Source organism: Suillus clintonianus (assembly GCF_016758775.1).
Source record: "Suillus clintonianus strain FC179 chromosome Unknown DEU56scaffold_164, whole genome shotgun sequence".
NCBI classification, from domain to species: Eukaryota; Fungi; Basidiomycota; class Agaricomycetes; order Boletales; family Suillaceae; genus Suillus; species Suillus clintonianus.
The window spans coordinates 69927-89504 of record NW_024539388.1 but is presented as its reverse complement, the minus strand read 5'-3'; the positions used below and the strand labels follow the sequence as shown (position 1 = coordinate 89504).

Below are 19578 nucleotides of genomic sequence, written 5' to 3'. Positions count from 1 at the left end.
TTATCAATTTTGCTCGAAGTCTTGACAATACGGTAGTTTCTTTTGTAAAAGCCAAACAAATAAAGCCACCCTCGCGGTGGGCTCCAGTGATGTCTTGTTACTTGAGGGTCTTATATAGAAGCGTGTAAAAATGCAGTGACAATCACAACTACACTTTCATAAGACTAAAAGTTGCCAGCTCCTCAAGTCCACGGTCAACGGATTTTTGTTACTTCTCGGTTGATAACGTGTCGTTCGTGGGTGGTCAAAGAGTAAACAAGTTACCTCTATTTGTTTGAAGAAACTATATAGAAATGCAACTGTGGATTTGTCGTGGATAGAAATATGATAGGTATGTTTCACCCTAGTAGGTCGTGTTTCAACCTATGAAAGTCTGTTTCAACTTTGTCGTGTTCTCCTGTTTCGTGTCTCTCTAACCGTAAAAGAGAGAGGTATCGTTAAGTATACGTGGAGCTTAGCTCAATAAAATAGTAATAGCGAGCAACCTAGTTAATCGTATAACTAGCAGTTACTTTGTTGAAATGATACTTGCACCCTCACTATGTCTTGCCTTAATCTCACTCTCAAATAGTGGGATAGGTTTAGAGTGGAAGTTTAACTTAAATTCGTACTTCACCGGCACTTTGACTATGTCTTGCCTTAATCTCACTCTCAAATAGTGGGATAGGTTTAAAGTGGGAAGTTTCAATGTCTTCAAGGCACCAATGGCCTGCACTTATGTGTAAAGTGGGAAGCTATATTCACAGGGTGTAAAATGGGCTCCTTTTATACCTTTTTGGAGGCCAGATTACTAAGCATGATTCATCACATGGATTGGTAAGAATGTGCTTACAAACCCTACCATTTGGTGTGCTGAGTCAGCTTGTTTACTAAATACATTATAAATACAGTGCTATCTTACAAAGCATGATAAATCAAAGGTATGAGTCATCTCATGGATTGGTAAGATTGTGCTTACAAACCAAGCCTTTTGGTGAGCTGAGTCATCCTGTTTACTAAGAAGATTATAAATACAGTGAAATCTTACAAAGCATGATCAGTCAAAGGCATGAGTCATCTCATGGATTGGTAAGATTGTGCTTACAAACCAAGCCTTTTGGTGAGCTGAGTCATCCTGGTTACTAAGAAGATTATAAATACAGTTGCAAGTCTTACAAACCATGACGAATCAATGACAAAACATGATGAGTCAGGCTGAATCCTTACAAATCACCTTATTTCCCAGTCACATGACCTGATTACAAACATGATCAGTCAGCTAGTGAGAAAGTCTGATGAATAAGCCAAGAAAAATAGAAAGAAATGGAAGGTCACAGAACAAAATAGAAATACATAGAAATCCCCGTGTATGATACGAGAAATGAAACACGAGAAACGAGGCTTCAGAAAACAGACTGATGAATCAATGGAAAATGATAGAATCACTTGGTGATATGGTAGAGTACAGTTCATTATACCTTCCTTATCTTTTGTATAGCACACATGTCATGGTATGAACTGCATACCATGCATGACAGCGTGAACAGTAAATCATCTACAAAATGCAGGTATCAAAGTATAGACTTGAACAGGTAGAAAAAGACGGTGCCCTGAAAGGCTTTGAAGAAGAAAGATACTGTGAGTTAAAATGTCGAGCCGAACATATTGATATTAGTGAAGTCAAACACAGGATTGTCAACATCAGTTGATGATGACGGCGCAGGGCCATAGATTCGATCTAATGTTTCCAACGCAGCATCACAATCAAAGGCGCCAAGTTGAGTAAGGCCATTAGGATGATTGTCGCCATCGAGGGGACTGCCAGGCACATAAGGAGGAAAGGTAAAATGAGTGTTGGCGTCAAGGGAACTCCCAGCTGCGTGGGGAGTGGAGGAGTTGGGAGCGGCGTCAGATGGCTTGAAGGTGAAGTTGGGAGTGGTGACGGATGGCTCGAAGGTGAAGTTGGGAGTGGTGACGGATGGCTCGAAGGTGAGGTTGGGAGTAGTGTTAGCATTAGACGGCTGATGAGGAGAGGGTTGGGGAGTTGTCTCCCCACCATTGTCCTCGCCGTTGTCCTCGCTGTTGTCCTCGTTGTTGTCCTCATCACTGTCCTCGATAGTCTCAGCACTTTTGTATTTCTTGCGCTGAGCTGTGTTGTCGTTACTATTGGTAGCTGCCAGCCTCTTGCGCTTCGTCCCTTTGTCGGATCGAGTCCGTCGGTGAATGTCTTCGATCTCGCCACTCTTGAGCTTCTCATTGTGCTCCTGACAGATCTTCGCGAATTCTTCATCCGTTAAAGTCTTCCAGAATGTAATACGTGTATCCCACAAATGAAAAAGTCTTTCAAGCTCTGGGAGAGCGCTAGAGACTTTGCTAAGGTTCACAAATGGGATGTTGTCGGGCCATCCCACTATTGTAACTTGATAACGTCGCACGATGTTGCGGAAATAGTGAGTCCACTGCATGTTGGCACGAGGTTCCCCAGTAATCTTCCCTATAGTTTAGTGTTAAGCAAATACTTCACGGAGAAGGGGAAAAACTTACGAAGACCACTGTTGATTATCTCGCGGATGGCTGAACGTACATCAGAGACACGATCTTTGTGATTTTTTGCGGCCCCTGGTTGAAGATTAAATTAGCGTGACAAAACAAAATAAAAAAGCTGCTCATACCTTTCATTCCTTGGATGGCGAAGCCCTCCATTTTACTGACCAAGTCTTGATTGTCAATACTCATCACAGAGTGCATGAAGTGCTCAACACCTTCGGTCGTGAAGGTTACACCACGGAGGGGAAGATCGGTTGACCCACGGGTCGTGTATAGGATAGTTTCTGCACCCGTTCGACAACGCAGGCTATTGAGCTAGTATTAATTAATAGTATTAGTCAAACTGTGAAATAAAAAATCAAGGGGGAAACGTACCTCATTCTCCACAGCCTTTAAGGTCTGTGTGATATCGATAATCTTGGACTTGGTGGAGATCCGTGTGCCGGTCGTCTTCGTCTTCGTCCAGTCGGTATACTCCTTCAGCAGGACTTCTTGTTCTTCCTTCGAGAGTGCAAGATACTCATCCTTATGCTCGCGAACTAGTTGTTTGAGCGTGTCTCGACCCTGGTTCCCTGTAAGACATAGTATTAGTGCGTTCAAAGTGTGAGGAAAAAACCAGACTTACGATTCTCACTGTCTTGACCTTTTTTCCAGCAGAACGCGTTCCACATATTCGGTTTGGTGCGCCTCGAGCGTAGTATTCCATGACCAATATAAATCATTTTGTACCCGGCGAATGCTCTTGTGGTGGGCTGATGCAATGGTCTTCGTTGCGTCGTCGAGCTGGTTCCAAGCCTCGTCAAGAGCAACCTTAAACTGACGAGATTTGGCACGTCGTCCAGCAGTAAGCGTGGCGCGTGCCTCTTTGCTCATGGTGACTTTTGGACGGATGCGAGGGTGTTGTGTTCGAACACGCCTCGAGTCATTCTTGCTAGTATAGAAAGATTGGGACACCATTGTCTGCAGGAGGGGAAGCGAAAACAAGTCAGCACAAGTAGCACGCGAGTCTGAATATTTAACACACGGAGACATTAAATTGTCTCTCTGATCCACGATATAAGATCCCACAGTAAATTGACACAGTGTTGCAAACTAAGAAGTCCAACGTGATCTACAATAGTATCAACAATCCAAAGAGGTAAAGCGCACATAAAAAGACCAAAATAGCAAGCCACTTTAGAATGACGGAGAGCACAGACGATTTACGCTAGTGATCGATTAGCATGCAAATATCGCCACCTATAAATATACCACTAACCTCGACAATCTCATGGTTGAGTGGCATTCCTCGAAGGTCTGCGAGAAGCGCCCTTGATAAAACCGAAGCTTGCTCATAGGTCAAATCCCATTTCTGGGACCTAAAGACTGACTCCCACCGACTGCTACGCACTGTTGAAACCAACAGACGTAGCTTAGGTAATGTGTCGTCTCCCAGTTTGAACTGGTCGAGGGCAGTGTCAGTATTGGGTCCGATACTAATCAATGGGGGTTCAAATTTGTGAACATCACGATAGAGTTCTGTCAATGGCTGTCCCGAAAAAATCGGGCCAGGGTCGCTATTGGCATTGAAGACATCCGCTGGCCGGCGTTGACGAATTTGCGAACGTGGAGTTAATGGGTTCACTTTGGTGGCAACTTTCGCTGCCCATTCGGCTCCCTCACGAATCGCTGCCGAATTCGGCTGCTTTGAGCCTGCAACAGCAGGGGATGAATTTTGCAAGTTCTTCAAGAAGGATTTGGGTGCCTGCGCGGAGCAGAGAATACGAGCCCCAGTAGGAACGACAGGTCCAGGGAGGTATTGTGGACCCTCAGTGTTAACGTGAGCAGCGGGAACTTCGAGGGTATGTTAGTGGTGTTGAAAATGGGAAAAAATCAATTGAACTTACAATACTTCGGTGGCTGGATCTTTTCGATGGCACAACGCTTAGTGAAACGCTGGAGATGGGGGACTGCGAATTCTTGAGCAAACGCTTGAACTAATACAGCGACGTCTCCTCCAATCTGCTGAGGCGCTTCATGCAGCTCTCGGGGTGTAATGTAGAGGTCCAAAGCAATTTTCTCCGGTGAGATTGCGTCAGATCCTGCGCATCGAATAAGTAGAGAGATACCGCCGTCAAGACGGTCCTGCATGGTGATCTAAAGAATATGAGATTGAGCCATGAAAAAAACAAGTTCACTCACCGCATCGAACACGTCTTGCAGTGCTGCCTCGCATAGTTCTTTCTGAGAGAGAGTTCTCTCTGACTCGTGCTGTTGGATGGGTTGGAATGCTATGTATGAGGGATGAAGGCCAGCAAATGTCTTGGTTTGATAATGAGTGCCGTCTATCTGGACGTCATGCCTAAGTAATGCTCTGGCGGCAGCCTGACGCTCATTGTTACTGAAACCTTGAGCAAAAGTGGAGCAATGTAGCGCAGCGAGACCAGACATTGTGAACCGGTGTGGACTCTGTGTTCCAGTATCGGACTGCATGGTTGTTGGAGACATGAGCGTAGTTGTACTAGTAGCGGATGTAATGAATTTGGAACATAAATGGGCTAGTACTAAAGGATTAGATAACGCGCAGTGAACAACTTTAACACTGCACAAAGTCAATTTATGTGGACTCTACCTTGGTTGGCAAACAGAAATGTGAACACGTTGGCAGAATAGTCCGTCTCCAAAAACAAGGCTAAATGAGCTTGTACCATTGAGGCGATGGGTTGTTTGAGGGTACATGAAATGACAATGTGTTCTATGTACGGTGCAACACACACTGCCAATTTAGGACTTGGTACGAACATTGCTTAGTAGTAGATTCAATTACAGGAGTATACTTGATTGCAGCAAATCATACCAGCAGTTCACTGTGGCCACTACAGCATGTACTTATTAGTTCATGACACTTGTACTGTGCGCCGATGAGAGTCATTACAGTCGGCTATGCAACGGGGATGGATGTCAAGAGTCGTTGAAGTATGCAGTGGTGGGTATTGGTTTCAATGACTCTTCACAATACGAGTGTCATGCACTCGTATTGTGAAGAGTCATTGAAGTATGGAGTGGCAGGTATCAGTTCATGAAACTCGTACTACTGTGTATTGGTACATTTCATTTAACCTATTGGTTCATGACACTCGTACTGTGAGAGTCGTTGAAGCATGCAGCGGCAGGTTCATGACACTCGTACTGTGCGGCAATGAGAGTCGTTGAAGTATGCTGCGGCAGGTATGGTTCATGACACTCATACTGTGAGAGTCGTTGAAGCATGCAGTGGCGGGCATGGTTCATGACACTCGTACTGTGCGGCAATGAGATGAAGTATGCAGTGGCGGGCATGGACACTCGCTGTGTGGTGATGAGAGTCGTTGAAATATGCAGTGGTGGGTACTGGTTCATGACACTCATACTGTGCGGGGATGAGAGTTGTTGAAGTAGGCTGTGAGGCAGAACTGTCAATAGTCATTGAGATGTATTCAACTACATGTATAATAAGTACATGTCGAAAAGACAACATGCGCGCGTTAGTCAACGATAGAATGTAAAAAGTCAGCCATATCCTCTGTGATTATGCCGTGTGCTCCTCGCGATCAATAGCTTCAATGTCAGTGTAGTCAGAACTAATAATTGCGCTAATGTCATCTGCAGCGAGATGAAAATAAATAAGCATGAAAATTTGGGGGGCGGGGGGGAATAAGCTTGCCTGACTCCATGTGGGCATTGAGGGTCGTTGACAGATTCTGGGCGGGGGGGATATCAGGGTTGTCGAATTAAGTTGGACACGGACGCCAACACCCCTGACACCCGAGAATCCAGTGAGGCATTCAATGCGATCTAAGCGATGCAAATGGACAGCGTTGATGGCGGCACGCGAACACCATTGGCGCTGCAACTCCTCAGCAAGTTTCGGGTCCGAAAGATGGAGATCCTCTATCACGGCAGTTGTTTGGACTTGTTCAGCATGAATAGCGGTGCGTAAGCGATGAATTTCGACATTAAGTCGCGTGATCTCTTCATGTGCTCGACAAAGCTTGAAGTATTTTGTAGTTGCTTCTCGATGGGCTGGTTTGGCCCAATCCTCGCTGCGAATATCGGTGCGTGAGTGTCGTAAAAGATCGAACTCGCCCAGAAAGCTATAGTCAGCGATATCTTTCCATGAAATCTTCGGACGCGGGGGATTTAGGGCTATAGCTTGAATATTATAACGATTGATCGCATTTCGAATGGCTTCCGAACGCCGTTGCAAAGCCTTGCCGATCTGTTGACGTAACTTGTACCCTAGAAAAAATATTAGAGAGAAACTGAATCTCAATAAGCAACTCACCTGTCCCCGACAATGACAATTTAGAAAGCTCAAACAATCGCATCACTACGAGCCGCTCCAAATCATCGAGTGCGGTGCGGTACTTGCCAAGACAAGCTTCCATCTTGAATCGGTTGTATTCATCACCGCCTATCTCCCACCGTCCCTCTACAGCGAGTTGGAGTTCAATGTGCACCACTAGCATTTCAGCATGCTGTAACTTGGCGTAAGACGAATCAACGCGAATCCGAGCTTGGGCTAGGGCTTCATTGATCCGCTCCAAGCTGCCGGTTGCAATTTCCGTAAGAGCATTGTTGGCTAATTCACGCGCGGAATCCCAATCAGTCCTGAGTTGGTTGATGTTGGCAACAAAACAATTACATAGCAGACAAAATGGACGACTAACTTTCGTTCGGCTAATTCATCGAGTGCCTCAACGTATCGGATGCAATTTTGGTCTCTCGTAGGCGGCTGTTTCAAACCATCCAGATAAGCGCGTTCTTGAAGTATGTACCGAGGGAAATCGTCATCAGTAATATCCAGCTCAGCTTTGATGGCAGACAGTTCGACGGTGAGTGTCTGAACTGATTTCAAAGCCTCGCGATAGTGGTTCCAGAGAAAATTGCCTAATGTGTATTAGCATTATGATTGAGACACAGGGAAAAACTTACTGAGAGCGGCGTATTTATTGTCATTCCAAAACGTAAAATGTTGATTGATTGTCTGATGCCGATGAAACGTGCTTGCATGCCGGGTGCCACAAGCGAGTGCGTTCGATGCTGAAAATATGTGCTCGCACCCCTCTCCTTCGCTGTGTCCGGTTCCAGAAATGTAGAGTGGATGCCAGTCGAGTTGGCATTTCCGATTGTGAGCGTGCCCATGAAAGGCCCCGACCATAAGACGAAATCCAAGCTGGTGTGCACGCGACCCTAAAGAACTATTACTTAGTGTCTTCGTAAATGCGCACCCGATATCATAAGCACAAGCGCCGCCCTTGCCATAGACAGCAAGAAGCTTGTCAATCATAGCAAGCGGATATTTCACCCTAATACATTAGTAGTAAATGAAATTCAATTGATTAGCGACAAACTTACAATTCACCACTTCGGATCATGTCGCAGCCTAAAAGCACCAAACGATGGCGGCATGCCGCAATGAAGATGCCCGATTCGTCAAAGACAGAAAACATTTTCTTCCGCATTTCTGGGCCCGCATTTTTCCATCGATCTGCACAGCTGAATGGAGCAGGGTTAGTTTCCGCTGTCGTATCATCGATTAAGGCATCATCGCCTCGATTAGACATAGCCTATACAATATAGTGAGAAAATTCGGGTACAATTACTCAATACTCACCGCATGCCCTCTGACTTCGCCGTTGAATTTGTCGACAGTGTCCGGATCAATCCAAATATCTGACTGGACCTTACGAGAGTCGAGTCGCGCATTTGTCCCGTATATCGTGGAGTCCCACCTCTTCAAACTGTTGTTGCCGTCCATTGTTACAAGCCAGTCAAAAGGAAGGTTGGGCTCGTCCTCCAGCTTGTAAAAGCATGCTGGACATGCATTTAGAAGACGCCAATTAGGCGTGTCGCGTTTCAGAGCTGTGCGAAGACGTTGATCGATGCGCTGAAGAATTTGTAGATAGATGTCGAAAGCAGCCGATAATTGGGTAGTGAGGTAAGGTCGGTAAGGGATCTGTCAAAATCTCATCATAAGTTGACATAATAGATGAGCGACAAGCCTACATCATGAAGAAAGCACAGTGCTTTGCACTGCGCTTGAAAACTGAATGTAGGACATACTCGGTGTGTCTGGCGGTATGCAGCTAGAGTGCGCAGAGAAATAGCGACAGTGGGATACAACGGTGTGCACCCAAGATAGCCATGGTAGATCAAAGCTTCATTAGGATAGTGGTGGTGGGGCTGTGATTGAAGGGACGAGCGCCTTCGCCCTGCGCAAATACATCAGCGATGACAAATAACAAGGGTGATACGTACCAAAGATGTCGATGAGCTCAATTTCGCTCAGCGAAACACGTTGACCATCATGATCCGAAGGTGATGGAGGCATTCCGTTGTGTGGCACACCGCCTCTTGAGTCACGGCAGCGGTAGTCTAAATACGCCTCCACGAGTAGGTCCATTTGAACGTTCCAGTGATCAGTCTCGTTTTCAATACGGTCGGAGCGAGTACGAGGGTCTACATAGCGGCTAGAACCCAAGTGTAAACGAGAAACTGTGGGCAACGAAAAAATGACACATACCATCCACTGATCCCAGCGACTTCATGAGCGAGCCCCTCGAACGCTTCGTATTCACCTCCTGCATGACTCATGTCCAAGCCTTCGTCTCCTGGGGGCGCAGTATACGGTAGTGGGTCGAGATCCATACCATAGTCCACCATCATTGTTTCAACCATCTCACGGTCCTCAGCAGACATCTCTGTGTAATAAATTAGTATAATAGTGATAGAAAGAAGGAAATATGCCAGATACCTTGGAACTGGGCCTGGCGGCTTGCTGCCGCTGCTTCGATACGCTGACCTTGCTTGCCGGCTGTCAGCACGCGTGTCTGGCGATGACGCCCTCTGAAGTGATGGGATATGATTGACCTTGAGAGGCCTTTCAGCCTAGAAGCCCCCGTTCCGCGGGGCATGGCGGATAGTGTGATTGGAGTGTAGCGGGGACGAGGAGGACAGCGTGCAGGCAGATATGGCGGCAGGATGTGGTATTGACAGAGAACGAACACGTTGGAGGGGGTAGGGCAGTGCCTGGGGTGGTGTCCGGTTACTTGGGTTGTCGGCGATCGTGCGTTGTACCGCCCTGGAACATTGTGCGTGTGGAGGAAAGGAGGAAAGGGCGTGGGAAGCCGCCCGCCCTTTCACAAGGTTTGGAATAAGTCGGGGGTTGCGGGAAGTGCCGGCCGCTAGGAGAGGGCGGGATGTATAGCCGAACAGGGCTTACTCTTTTGGGCGGGGTAGAGAGAAGAGCTGTAAGGTAAAATGGGTATTTGGGGCGTGATTTAACACTGGTGTTGGGGAACTACAACATCCAAGCCTTAGTAAACTTGGTGAGACACGTAATCACCAAGCTTAATAAGGCTTACTTATTGGGAAGGCCAGGTGGCATTTACATGTTTTTGCTACATAATACATACACACGCAAGGAAATGTAATGCAAAGAGATAGCTGTTTCAATATTCAAGGTAAATGAGGTAGAAAATAAGTAGAAAAACACAGTAAAATTACAATTTATGCCACCACCCATGAACAAGATGTCACACATTTAGGTTCGCTGCCATCAATTTGGTGTGACTGTCACACGAAATAGGTTCGGTTCGGGGGTTCGGCGACGCTGTGACGAACCTAAGGTCGAACGTATACAGTACCTGCACTTCTGAAGTTCAGGACATACGACCCGGACAGCATGCAATGCAATCCCACTCCAACATTTGCCTACCAACTCAATCAAGTGTCCGTTGCTGCACTGTCACCTTCCGTTCCTACTCAGCATCTCAGAAACATATGTTTGTCCTCTTGTCGATCAGCAGTGTTAGACATTGATATCGATGATGATGATGAGGTGCAGCCTTTTGGTCCCCTAGATATCCCAGACTTCATTACCTCCTTGTCGGAGTGTTTCTGTCCCAATCTCGAGCATTTTTCGGCTGGCCTCGACTTCGCCTTCGGAGACCAATCTGAAAAATACTGATCCTCGTATTGGACTCTCTCCTTTGTCGTTATTGCTCCTTTGCTGTTGTTGACTTGCTCAACATAATTAGACCTCAGTTGGTTCTGCACTTCGGCCATCGACGATGCCTCACTCAAGAGAACGCCATGAGCAATCCTGGCCTCAGCTCGAGAAATTCTATTTTGGAAGTAGGACTCGTTCGCTGGTTCCACCATCTCTCGCCTTCGTTGGCTCGTTCACCTCACACAACATTGCTGGCGCTTGCACATCGTTGGATACTCTTTTATGCGCACTCAGTAGACACCAAGAGCAAGCCATTCTCTAAACTCATTCCCAAGGATATAACCATTATATCGGCTGTCAACTGCATATCATATATTGCAGCCTAACTTGACCGGCGCGGGCCGCGGGGATATATCGGCAGGTTAGGGCACACTGTTTTACACAGTCGATACAGCAGCTAGCAATGATCAATACAAAGACAAATTTATGACAGCTAGAGCTCTCATAGGATGCAATAAAACGCAAAAGACGATGCACCGAACTGTGGTAGTCCTGACTGGAGCCGAGATGAACGGTATTACCAAAGTTCAAAGTCATTGTGAGACTGATCCGTGTCATCGTCAGTATCCATGTCGCAGTAGCGTACCTCATCGGATAGTATAGGTCGTAGGATAGATTGATCCGGGGAAGTTTGTGAATCTTCGAGGGCATCAGCTGCGGATGAGAACAGGCAGATTTGCGCTTACTGTGGTCAGAGAAATCGAACGCATGGGTGTTCTCAAGGGCCAGGGTATATAGCGTCATCTCAGTTCGTGCGCGGTGCATCTTGGCCTGCAAGGTGAGCAGATCCAGCCCATGATTGCGTAGATTGGCGTTGCTGCGCCGGGTGACTTTGCCATTAGCTCCGACTGCATGTCCAGTTCCGTTTGGAATGCCTCGTAAAAGGCTTCTTGGACGTCGGCGGTGATCCATGTGCTCAGCAGGGGTAATGAGGGGCCAATGCGCTGTAAATAGACAGTTGAGCACAGCCAAATAGAATTTTACAGTACTTACATCTAAAATGCCGTATGCTGGTTCTTCCTGCGCAGATGGGGGCCGACCGAGGGGTGAGGGGGGCGGGGCCTCCAAAGGGGAAGAGTTCTCCAATGGGGGAGAGCTCTCCAACGGGGGGTAAAATCCCGTAGGGTTGATGTATGCGTCATTCCTCATTAACCAAGTTTCGCGTTTCACTCGCGTAAAGATCGAGCAGGCCAAAGGTGCACAAGATAAAGGTGAGTGCTGTGAAGGCGTGCCCATGTGCCTCAAGGTTGCTGAGGGAGTCTTGATCTCATGCTTGGCTGGAGCTCTGATATGTGCTACATAGTGAGAGGGTGAGGATCATAATTCTGCATCTTAAAATCAAAGAAGCTCACGCATTCGGAATTGCTCCAACACACCAATAGCCTGTGAGTACAAAGACACCTCTATCTGACATCGATTCCTCCTCTCTTCCATAAGAAATCGCTCTACAGCCGTATGCCTTCCCCCATCTCCATTGGCATTGCAGATGCCCTGGTGGCTACGCAAGGTTTCTTCCTGCAGAGCCTCTATACTGCGCTCCCCGACTAGCTCCCAAAGATCACCAGAGTACACTCGATCCTTGAGTAAGTACGATAGTATGTACGATTCGGTCTGAAGCTATAAGAAAATAAGATAAATCACGATATACCAGGACACAAAATTATCGACCAACCTTCTGACTCGCTATGAGTCCAACGTAGGCATCCATGAATTTGGAGCCTAGTAAGGTGGAGAGGTGAAAAGTGTCCATACGAGCAGTTGAGTAATCGAATAATTCCAGTGAAAGGCAAGTTGACATCTTTGAATGACCTTCTACCGTAAGGTAGGGTAGTTGAGGGGGGGAGGGGGGGGGGTTAGTACTGGTACACTATGGTAGTAGCTGTGAGTGTGCTGAGAAGGTCTATTTTGTAGTGGGGAGCTTTTGAAGGGCAAGGAGAGCGGGAATCCTCGAGAAGCGTTTGAGAGCTCCGCGGCGGTCACTGAGTCCTGACCATCAAAAAGAACGAGGTAGCCATCAAAAAATGAGGTAGCCATCAAAAGAATGAGCTAATACACCTAACCTTGTTTACCACTTTCTCCAGGCTTTCTTCGTTGGAATATTCTATTCGTCCCATATTGATGGTGCCCCAGATACACTTGCAAGTATGTCGTATGCCTATATCTAGTGTACACCAACGTGATCCTTTCATTTGTGTAGCACTTCTCAAATCATGCATTAAGGTTCCTACCTTTCCATTCTTGCGCGAAACTTTCCGCCGCGAAGCGAGCTCGAGGGCTGCCACCATAAACGGGCGTCAGGCGCAACGACGAGCCACCCAATGAGTAGGGATGTTTGTGTCATATGACTGAGGTCGGGCAGTTCGCCATCATGATCTTTCTTCAGGCCTTGACAGGAATTGGCTGTTTACCCTAACCTGAGATTGCGATTATCGGACGCTCCCTGTAAAATCACCAGAACCAAACTGCATTTGATGCCTTTGCGACTGACCTGCGACGCTGCATTTAGTCTTCCTATCATCGGTTGCACTCGATCATGGGACACCTCCGATCCAGCTCTCTTTCACCTAGTGTCATTCTTGACAGCATGACGAATCTTGAGAGCTCTTTTTCTAAGCCTAGAACAGGTATGACCTGAAGGCCGAGGCTGATGACTCTTTCCGTGTTCGTAGTAGTAACGCCGCGACGGGAATAACACTGTGGTTCCATTCTCGTGGGCCGTGGCATGTTCCTGAAACAACTTATGCATCGCCGAACGCTGAGAAGTAAACATAGTCCATCTGGATACGTCTAGTCAAAAGCTCAATCATGGCTGCAGAAGAGATTGCATAGCTAAGACGGAAGTTAGTTAGTTCGCTATGTGCAGTCATCACACTGCGGCGTGGCTGCGCAGCTTGCGCAAGGAACCCGCACTGCGGGTTCTTTTGACACGCCCAAGTAAATTTAAACTGATTCAAATAACCTGAAAAAGAGCTGTTTTATAAGCACTGACTGCAACGGCTAGTTACTGGAACCAACCCTGATCTACCCTCCCTGTTCCAGCTTCCAACCATGTTCGTTGGCCAAAAAAAATGTGCCCTCCTTGAATCAGCTGCATTGGGCGCTGAGAAGTGCAAGAATAGGTTAGCGTTCATGGTGGCGTTGATGCGTTGATGTGGCGCAGGACTTCTATACTTCTTTTTGGGCATGACGAGGACATGTCGTCAGACTGACTGCGCACGTGGGGCATGTATCCAACTACATAAGCAAAACCCCTCTTGCTCCGTACCTCCATCCTCGACGATTTCTTGTATAGCAAACCATAACACAAAGAGCATCTGAGAACAGAATCAACATGTCAGACAGTTGGAAAGATGGCATCTTGCTCAAGGTTCGTGGCCTCTCAGGCTTTAGATCATGTCGGACTCACCTGTCTCGAGATTGCGAACATCATCGTGTACTTCCTTTTCCTCGGTTCCAACGTCTATACCGTAGCGGCACCTCATGAAATCTATTTCACTGGCAAGGAGACATACATCACCCCTGCTCCATGGGCATTTTTGATTTGGTATGTTGTTTGCCGCTCACCGTGCTCAAACTAGTTTTTATGGTGTTCTCAGGTCTCTTATCCACCTCCTCCTCCTCGGTACTATCATTTACCAGTTCACCGCCCCTGGTAAAAAGGTAATTATCGATGGCATTTCGTGGCGCCTCCCCCTCCTTGGCCTTCTGAATGCGATATACGTGCATTTATGGGCATCCCATCACTATATCCTCGCATTCGTTTTTGCTTTGTTCGTCAGCAGTGCTGTCACCGTAAGTCTCTTCGCTTCATAGTATTCAGAGCGTCAGTTACATCTTCTCTTTAGCACATCTACTACATCGTGAAGAAGTTCCACACTGCTACTAACGCCGGTGATGAAATTTTGGTCCACTTGCCTTTCTCCCTCTACCATGGGTGGACAACCGTTCTCGTTTTCTTGACTGCGTTTGATGCATTCGGTGTCAACGCGCTTACTCAACCAGCTGGCGTTTGGACTAAGGTTTTCGTATTCCTTGCTTTGTAAGTCACAGTTCTTCTTCATACCAGGATTCTCATGTTGTACAGGTTCTTCCTCGAGGCGACTGCGGCCGCATACGCTTTCTCCAGCCCTGAGGGTGACCTTCCTGCCAGCTTCGCGATCACATGGTCGCTCTTTGCGATCTTTGCTGAACAAAGTGTTCGTCGCTCGGGATTCGTCCACTGGACTGCACTCGCGTTTGCAGTGCTCTCTGCATTCTGGGTTTTCATGGGCGTATTTGGCTTTTACAAACGGTCGAGGGGTGGCTCAATCATATTGGACGAAGAGCGTGCACCACTTGTTGGCAGTGAAAACTGAACATCCTTGGAAAGCGATGTTGAAGAAGGGATAAAGGTGACTGAACCTGAATGACTACTGATCCGTACTTTCATTTTATTGACAAAGCGAGGTCATGTTTTCTTTCGTCATGAAGCTTGATTCGATTGTTTCCTTGGATAATGTTGTTTGTCTTTATTTAAATACTTTTGATCTAGGCCTGTATTTTACTTGCGTGTTTGGAATATGCATTGCAATTCACTTCTTCGCTTTCAAACTGAGATGGTATACGTGGGCAGTAATACATTGTAACCCAGACTACGAGCATACTATATCATATGTTCTACGCAAGACAAACGAAATGTTCAAAAACATGAATGATGATTCCAATTGCGATTAAAATTGAGGGCGGAGAGAAATTATCAGTGAAGAGGGAGGAGGAGGAATATCCGTGCACTACGTCTGCTCCCCGGCCATTCAACCCTCAGTAAAGATATGTTTTATAGGTCTCGCCCACTACCGTCATCGAAGAGAGTCGTCGAGAATCAGGGCGGCCCTATCGACGAGCGGTGTAGTGCGAGCCGTAAGATGATAGAAGGCAGAAAGAAGAGAACGAATCTTGACGCGAAGACAGCATCAAGGTTTCCTGAACTCGCACAGCACCGTGTAGATGGTGTTGAACGCGGTATAAATCTCTTCCCTGACCTAGCGGAGAAGATAATAATAACAGTGTCAGCGGAGGGTTCGAACCAGATCCACCAACACGTCGGTCTCATCTTGGAATAATCCAAGAATCACTGACGCGAGAAGAGATAGTAGAGTTCTTTACCTTGGCACCAGTCAACACTATCTTCCCCGACACGAAGATCAACAACACGACCTTCGGCTTGAGCATACGATAGATGAGACCGGGGAACAACTAGACGGATGTGAGTAAACAACAGTCCTCAACTACCGCGAACATACCTCAGGCTCATAACTGCTGAACTGTCCGTGGCTATACGCAAGACCCTCCAAGCGAATGGGGAACTTCACATCACAACTTCCGACGATATTTTGAATCTTGAACTCGGCAAACTTGGCGTCAAATCCAAGCTTCTGCACGATGCGCGCGTACTTGCGCGACGCCAGTCGTGAGTCGTCTTCGCTCTTCGCACCCGTGACGACCATCTTGCCGGAGGCGAAGATAAGTGCAGTTGTCTTGGGCTCGCGAATACGCATAATGACAGCTGCAAAACGCTATCGTGCAAAGCGCATTGGCGTGCAACGACACGTAGTCAAACAGTAGTACCAACCTTGGGGTTATACTCTGCATTCCGGGCGTGCAGTGCAATGGTCTTCAGGTCAAGACGACAATCGAGGTTGACTGTAGCAACAATGTTCTGTAGCGTAGGCACGATGCCCTCTACAGCTGTAATGTGCTGTTGCTCAAGTGTGAGAGGGGCCGGGGTGGCTGGAACAGCATTAGCCGGTGGCGTCGAAGGACCCGCCACCGCCGCTGATGTAACGCCGTTGCTAGATGCCGTAGTCGCAGGCTGAGACTGCGAAGGAGGAGGGGTATGTGATTGAGACAATGGCGATGGTCCCGGAAGCGCGAGATTCGATGGCGCGGGAAGGCTGTAGGCACCGGCGCCAGGTAATGCGAGTCCATGACTTGATTGGGCAACCTGTGGCTGAGGTGCTTGACTTGGTTGCTGATAAGGTGCAGCAGACCTGCCGAATGTGACCTGACGAGCGGGAAGTGCGAAGGACATTCTTGACAACGGAAAAGACAATGAAAATTTGGTCTACTAAGTCGTGGGAAAGTTCGGCGGGGAGAAAAATTGCGTGAAGGGTCGAGGTCGAGGCCATTATATATACCTTTAAATTTCAAACTCCGACCATGACTCAGATCTGATCTCCATTGACTGTTCCTCTTCCTCTCTCTTCCATCATAAAATACATCACTTATGATCCGGGCGTGCTACCTTGTTTTTTTTCTCTTTAATTCTCAATCGCACAAGGCAGATGCTGCTTTGAACATCTCACCATGCTTTTCTCTGAACAAACAGGACACCCTTGTCCTCTTGGATTCGACTTCAAAGCCCACACAATGACAGGCGCTCAATGCATGTGGCGTGGAATATTCCAGAAACCCACCCAGAAAGGCAATATTATTCTCACGCTCGTGCGCTGATGCCGGTGTACGTGGCAGCACTGCCTAACAGTGCGTTCTTGATTTGGGGTGCGAGACTGCGCTATGTCTCTTCAAGTCTCGCGTTGTTCAGGGAGGACGCGCAACTGTGTAGATTTAATGTGCTGGTCATCTGCTCCTACACCCTAGCCACAACTCAAGCTTTCATCTGCTGACTAATATCAGACTACTCACGGCGTGACATAACGCATTCCGGATGTTGCCAAGTATCTATACAGCATTATCTTGCTGCAGGTGTATGTGCCTTATCGTATGTATCATAATATATGTTTGTGCAAATCACAAAGCAATCCCCACAATTGCCCCACGATGTACAGAATGTGATTTCCCATCAAAGCTGTGGGCGCACTTCACAGAGAACGTTTACCTGACAGTACGGTATGTTCCATCAGTCTTCGTTTTATGAGGTCTGACTAGGGAGAATAGGTATGTATCGTACATCTTACATTTCGATGTTGATATCTGTTTCTGGCTCTGCCTGAGTTGCACTGTCTCCGCCGTAACCGGTTAGGTCAACGGTGGTCAACTCTCCTATGCCGTCAAGTGTTACAGGTGGTCGTGACACTGGTGCCGTGACCGCTTGGGAAAATCCTACATCTGTATCAGACCCCGACTCAGCAACATTACGTCTACGGATCACGATCCTGTAGATATAAGTTGTTGCCACCAGAAGGTTGCATGTGATGAGCGAAACTGCGAGCTAATCATTTTCAATATGCAGTTAACCATAAGGTGCTTCAACGCGAAGCGCAAATCATACCTCAAGATCAGCCGCAATCCTCAAGGTATTCCTGAAATGCATAAGTTGGCAGATAGCTCGGAAAATCGAGACTATTGTCACGATTATACTGGTCGACAATGCAGCCAGTATCATTATCCGTTCTTTCGCTGGAAGCTTGATTCCCCACAGAAGACGCAAGGCAAATGATATAATGATTACATCAGAAATGCAGTCCGCTGTTGACAACATTGTGAGTGGTCAGGATGTAGTTCAGATTGGAGGTTTTACTTATCAACTCGAAAATAACCATGGGATGGCTCAAATACACATGAGCTCTGCCATTCTTGTCAGGGTGATTGTACCAATCAAGATTGTGGCCATATTGCCAAGCTCGCTGTGCTGTTAGTGCGCCATACAGCACCAGAAAAACGACGGCTATTATGATGGTTGTTAAGCGCGATGACCTTGCCGACCAGAAAATCCGTGCCACAGAAAAGAGAATACTTTGCCGGACAGCCCTGGGTTTATCAAATTCAAAGCGAGTAACCCCGGTGAACACGGGAAGATGCGCACCAAACAGTTGATGGATAGGCGAACGCGTACACCCAAAATGATATGATTGCCGCCTGGCCACCTATTCGAGATGGATGTCAACCACACTAGTGGATAAAATCAACATCTGCCCACTGGTGTAGAAGTTTGTCCAATCGGTTATTAATGAGGTCTTCAATGTTCGCTGTCATTGGAACATAACACAAGTACAGCAACTTGCACTCACCACTCCACACACGAGCGCTGCGACAGCCCACATGTCCTCCACCCAGATCATGCGTGTCCGTACACGATACCCAAGCCGCATGATAGTAAGTAGGATACCCAAGATTTGAAGGACAGTGCAAACGACTGAAAATCAGCTGAATGGCTGGAATGTTTGTAGGAATATTCAGCTTTACCTCTCAACGTCCGTGGCATAGTGTATCGGCTCTGGGCAGTAATACGAGACAGCAATTCGGCTCGAGACTTAAATCGTACATAAACCCTGAGGTGATGTAACAAAGCGTGGAAGATCAGCTACAGGACATCATTGAGCCAAGAACAGTCTGAGGAAACTTGGCAAAGGTGAATCTATTAGACGTAGTGGAGATAAAAATACAGTACGTACTCATGTCATAGCTCTCGTCGTTACCTACTAGGGGTTTGTCTGTTGTAAGCTGACATTCGTGGTCTAGAACCCAACATACCTGGATGCCTTCATCGATTGTCATCGATATCTATTGTTTTTGACAGGAATTCATTGAACGATGAATTGATCCGCTTTATCTTGCATTCTTGGTCATTTTACGAGTAAGTGAACCCTAGCTGTCTCAGTGATGCGGAAAATTCTCCCAGCCAATCAAGTACGAGGCATTTGAGCCTGTCGAAGCTCAGCGGCCTAGTTGTTGGGCGCCATGTCAGTAGCGCGAATATGTACCCTGCGGCATAATTCAGGGGTGGACAAACCTGCCAAGCAAAATGTCTGTTGTGAAGGCGACACCCCAGTGGCAGCGGGCACGCTAATGTTAAGTATATATCATATAGAGAAGTAATAGGAGTCATGGATGTGTCGGTGATTGCCACATTTCTTGCCATTGCTCCTTGGTGACGATTGTGTCGCACCGCTTGCGCGATTTCATTTTGCTGCTGAGCCATCTCCAGTGTCCACCAGCTCGTCTTGGAGAGCCAATACTAGTATGAAAGCCAATGTCAACCGGCATGACATTACATGTAATGCGCTTGTCTCTTGTTGGATGGG

The 19578-nt window shown here is 47.1% G+C and overlaps 6 protein-coding genes across 6 annotated transcripts; 1 reads left to right on the top strand and 5 right to left on the bottom strand.

Moving 5' to 3' along the window:
• Nucleotides 1–1622: 1622 nt before the first annotated feature.
• On the bottom strand, nt 1623–4956 carry DEU56DRAFT_761665 (uncharacterized protein; the record flags this gene model as incomplete). The annotated part of the gene is made up of 11 exons (XM_041350569.1): nt 1623–2473; nt 2524–2598; nt 2652–2841; nt 2902–3098; nt 3152–3213; nt 3236–3486; nt 3551–3637; nt 3785–3877; nt 3917–4359; nt 4413–4662; nt 4708–4956. The coding sequence occupies 11 exons, from the start codon at nt 4954–4956 to the stop codon at nt 1623–1625; spliced, it is 2748 nt and encodes a 915-aa protein (XP_041201672.1).
• A 1098-nt stretch (nt 4957–6054) lies between these two features.
• DEU56DRAFT_932862 (uncharacterized protein) lies at nt 6055–8878 on the bottom strand (the record flags this gene model as incomplete). Its single annotated transcript, XM_041358742.1, has 9 exons — nt 6055–6102; nt 6293–6783; nt 6830–7092; nt 7215–7434; nt 7480–7853; nt 7903–8114; nt 8162–8503; nt 8554–8705; nt 8806–8878. The coding sequence occupies 9 exons, from the start codon at nt 8876–8878 to the stop codon at nt 6055–6057; spliced, it is 2175 nt and encodes a 724-aa protein (XP_041201671.1).
• A 2375-nt stretch (nt 8879–11253) lies between these two features.
• DEU56DRAFT_176301 (uncharacterized protein) lies at nt 11254–12484 on the bottom strand. Its single transcript, XM_041344922.1, has 4 exons — nt 12231–12484; nt 11911–12175; nt 11552–11853; nt 11254–11502 (listed from the first exon to the last, which is right to left on the bottom strand). The coding sequence occupies exons 1-4, from the start codon at nt 12354–12356 to the stop codon at nt 11299–11301; spliced, it is 897 nt and encodes a 298-aa protein (XP_041201670.1). The 5' UTR covers nt 12357–12484; the 3' UTR covers nt 11254–11298.
• A 1405-nt stretch (nt 12485–13889) lies between these two features.
• Nucleotides 13890–14913, top strand: DEU56DRAFT_896009 (uncharacterized protein; the record flags this gene model as incomplete). The annotated part of the gene is made up of 5 exons (XM_041356409.1): nt 13890–13925; nt 13975–14102; nt 14155–14350; nt 14404–14597; nt 14643–14913. 5 exons carry the CDS (start codon nt 13890–13892, stop codon nt 14911–14913), a joined length of 825 nt encoding a protein of 274 aa, XP_041201669.1.
• A 223-nt stretch (nt 14914–15136) lies between these two features.
• Nucleotides 15137–16694, bottom strand: DEU56DRAFT_840905 (TBP-domain-containing protein). The gene is made up of 4 exons (XM_041354968.1): nt 16167–16694; nt 15838–16110; nt 15701–15790; nt 15137–15576 (listed from the first exon to the last, which is right to left on the bottom strand). Exons 1-4 carry the CDS (start codon nt 16623–16625, stop codon nt 15508–15510), a joined length of 891 nt encoding a protein of 296 aa, XP_041201668.1. The 5' UTR covers nt 16626–16694; the 3' UTR covers nt 15137–15507.
• A 630-nt stretch (nt 16695–17324) lies between these two features.
• Nucleotides 17325–18995, bottom strand: DEU56DRAFT_176124 (uncharacterized protein). Its single transcript, XM_041344921.1, has 9 exons — nt 18949–18995; nt 18740–18895; nt 18565–18689; nt 18474–18510; nt 18360–18420; nt 18075–18304; nt 17826–18022; nt 17512–17765; nt 17325–17432 (listed from the first exon to the last, which is right to left on the bottom strand). The coding sequence occupies exons 2-9, from the start codon at nt 18756–18758 to the stop codon at nt 17429–17431; spliced, it is 927 nt and encodes a 308-aa protein (XP_041201667.1). The 5' UTR covers nt 18759–18895; nt 18949–18995; the 3' UTR covers nt 17325–17428.
• Nucleotides 18996–19578: the final 583 nt, after the last annotated feature.

Excerpts from the sequence above, each read along its gene's own strand:
- DEU56DRAFT_176301 (XM_041344922.1), bottom strand. The coding sequence starts at position 12,356 with ATGTCAACTTGCCTTTCACTGGAATTATTCGATTACTCAACTGCTCGT. Across the intron at positions 12,176-12,230 it reads GACTCATAGCGAGTCAGAAG|CTTCAGACCGAATCGTACAT; the intron begins GTTGGTCGATAA and ends ATTTTCTTATAG. Across the intron at positions 11,854-11,910 it reads GTTGGAGCAATTCCGAATGC|CACATATCAGAGCTCCAGCC; the intron begins GTGAGCTTCTTT and ends CTCACTATGTAG.
- DEU56DRAFT_176124 (XM_041344921.1), bottom strand. Across the intron at positions 18,023-18,074 it reads GGTTATTTTCGAGTTGATAA|CGGACTGCATTTCTGATGTA; the intron begins GTAAAACCTCCA and ends TGTTGTCAACAG. Across the intron at positions 17,766-17,825 it reads GGATTGCGGCTGATCTTGAG|CTCGCAGTTTCGCTCATCAC; the intron begins GTATGATTTGCG and ends GAAAATGATTAG.
- DEU56DRAFT_840905 (XM_041354968.1), bottom strand. The coding sequence starts at position 16,625 with ATGTCCTTCGCACTTCCCGCTCGTCAGGTCACATTCGGCAGGTCTGCT. Across the intron at positions 16,111-16,166 it reads ATGCAGAGTATAACCCCAAG|CGTTTTGCAGCTGTCATTAT; the intron begins GTTGGTACTACT and ends TTTGCACGATAG. Across the intron at positions 15,791-15,837 it reads TCAGCAGTTATGAGCCTGAG|TTGTTCCCCGGTCTCATCTA; the intron begins GTATGTTCGCGG and ends ACATCCGTCTAG.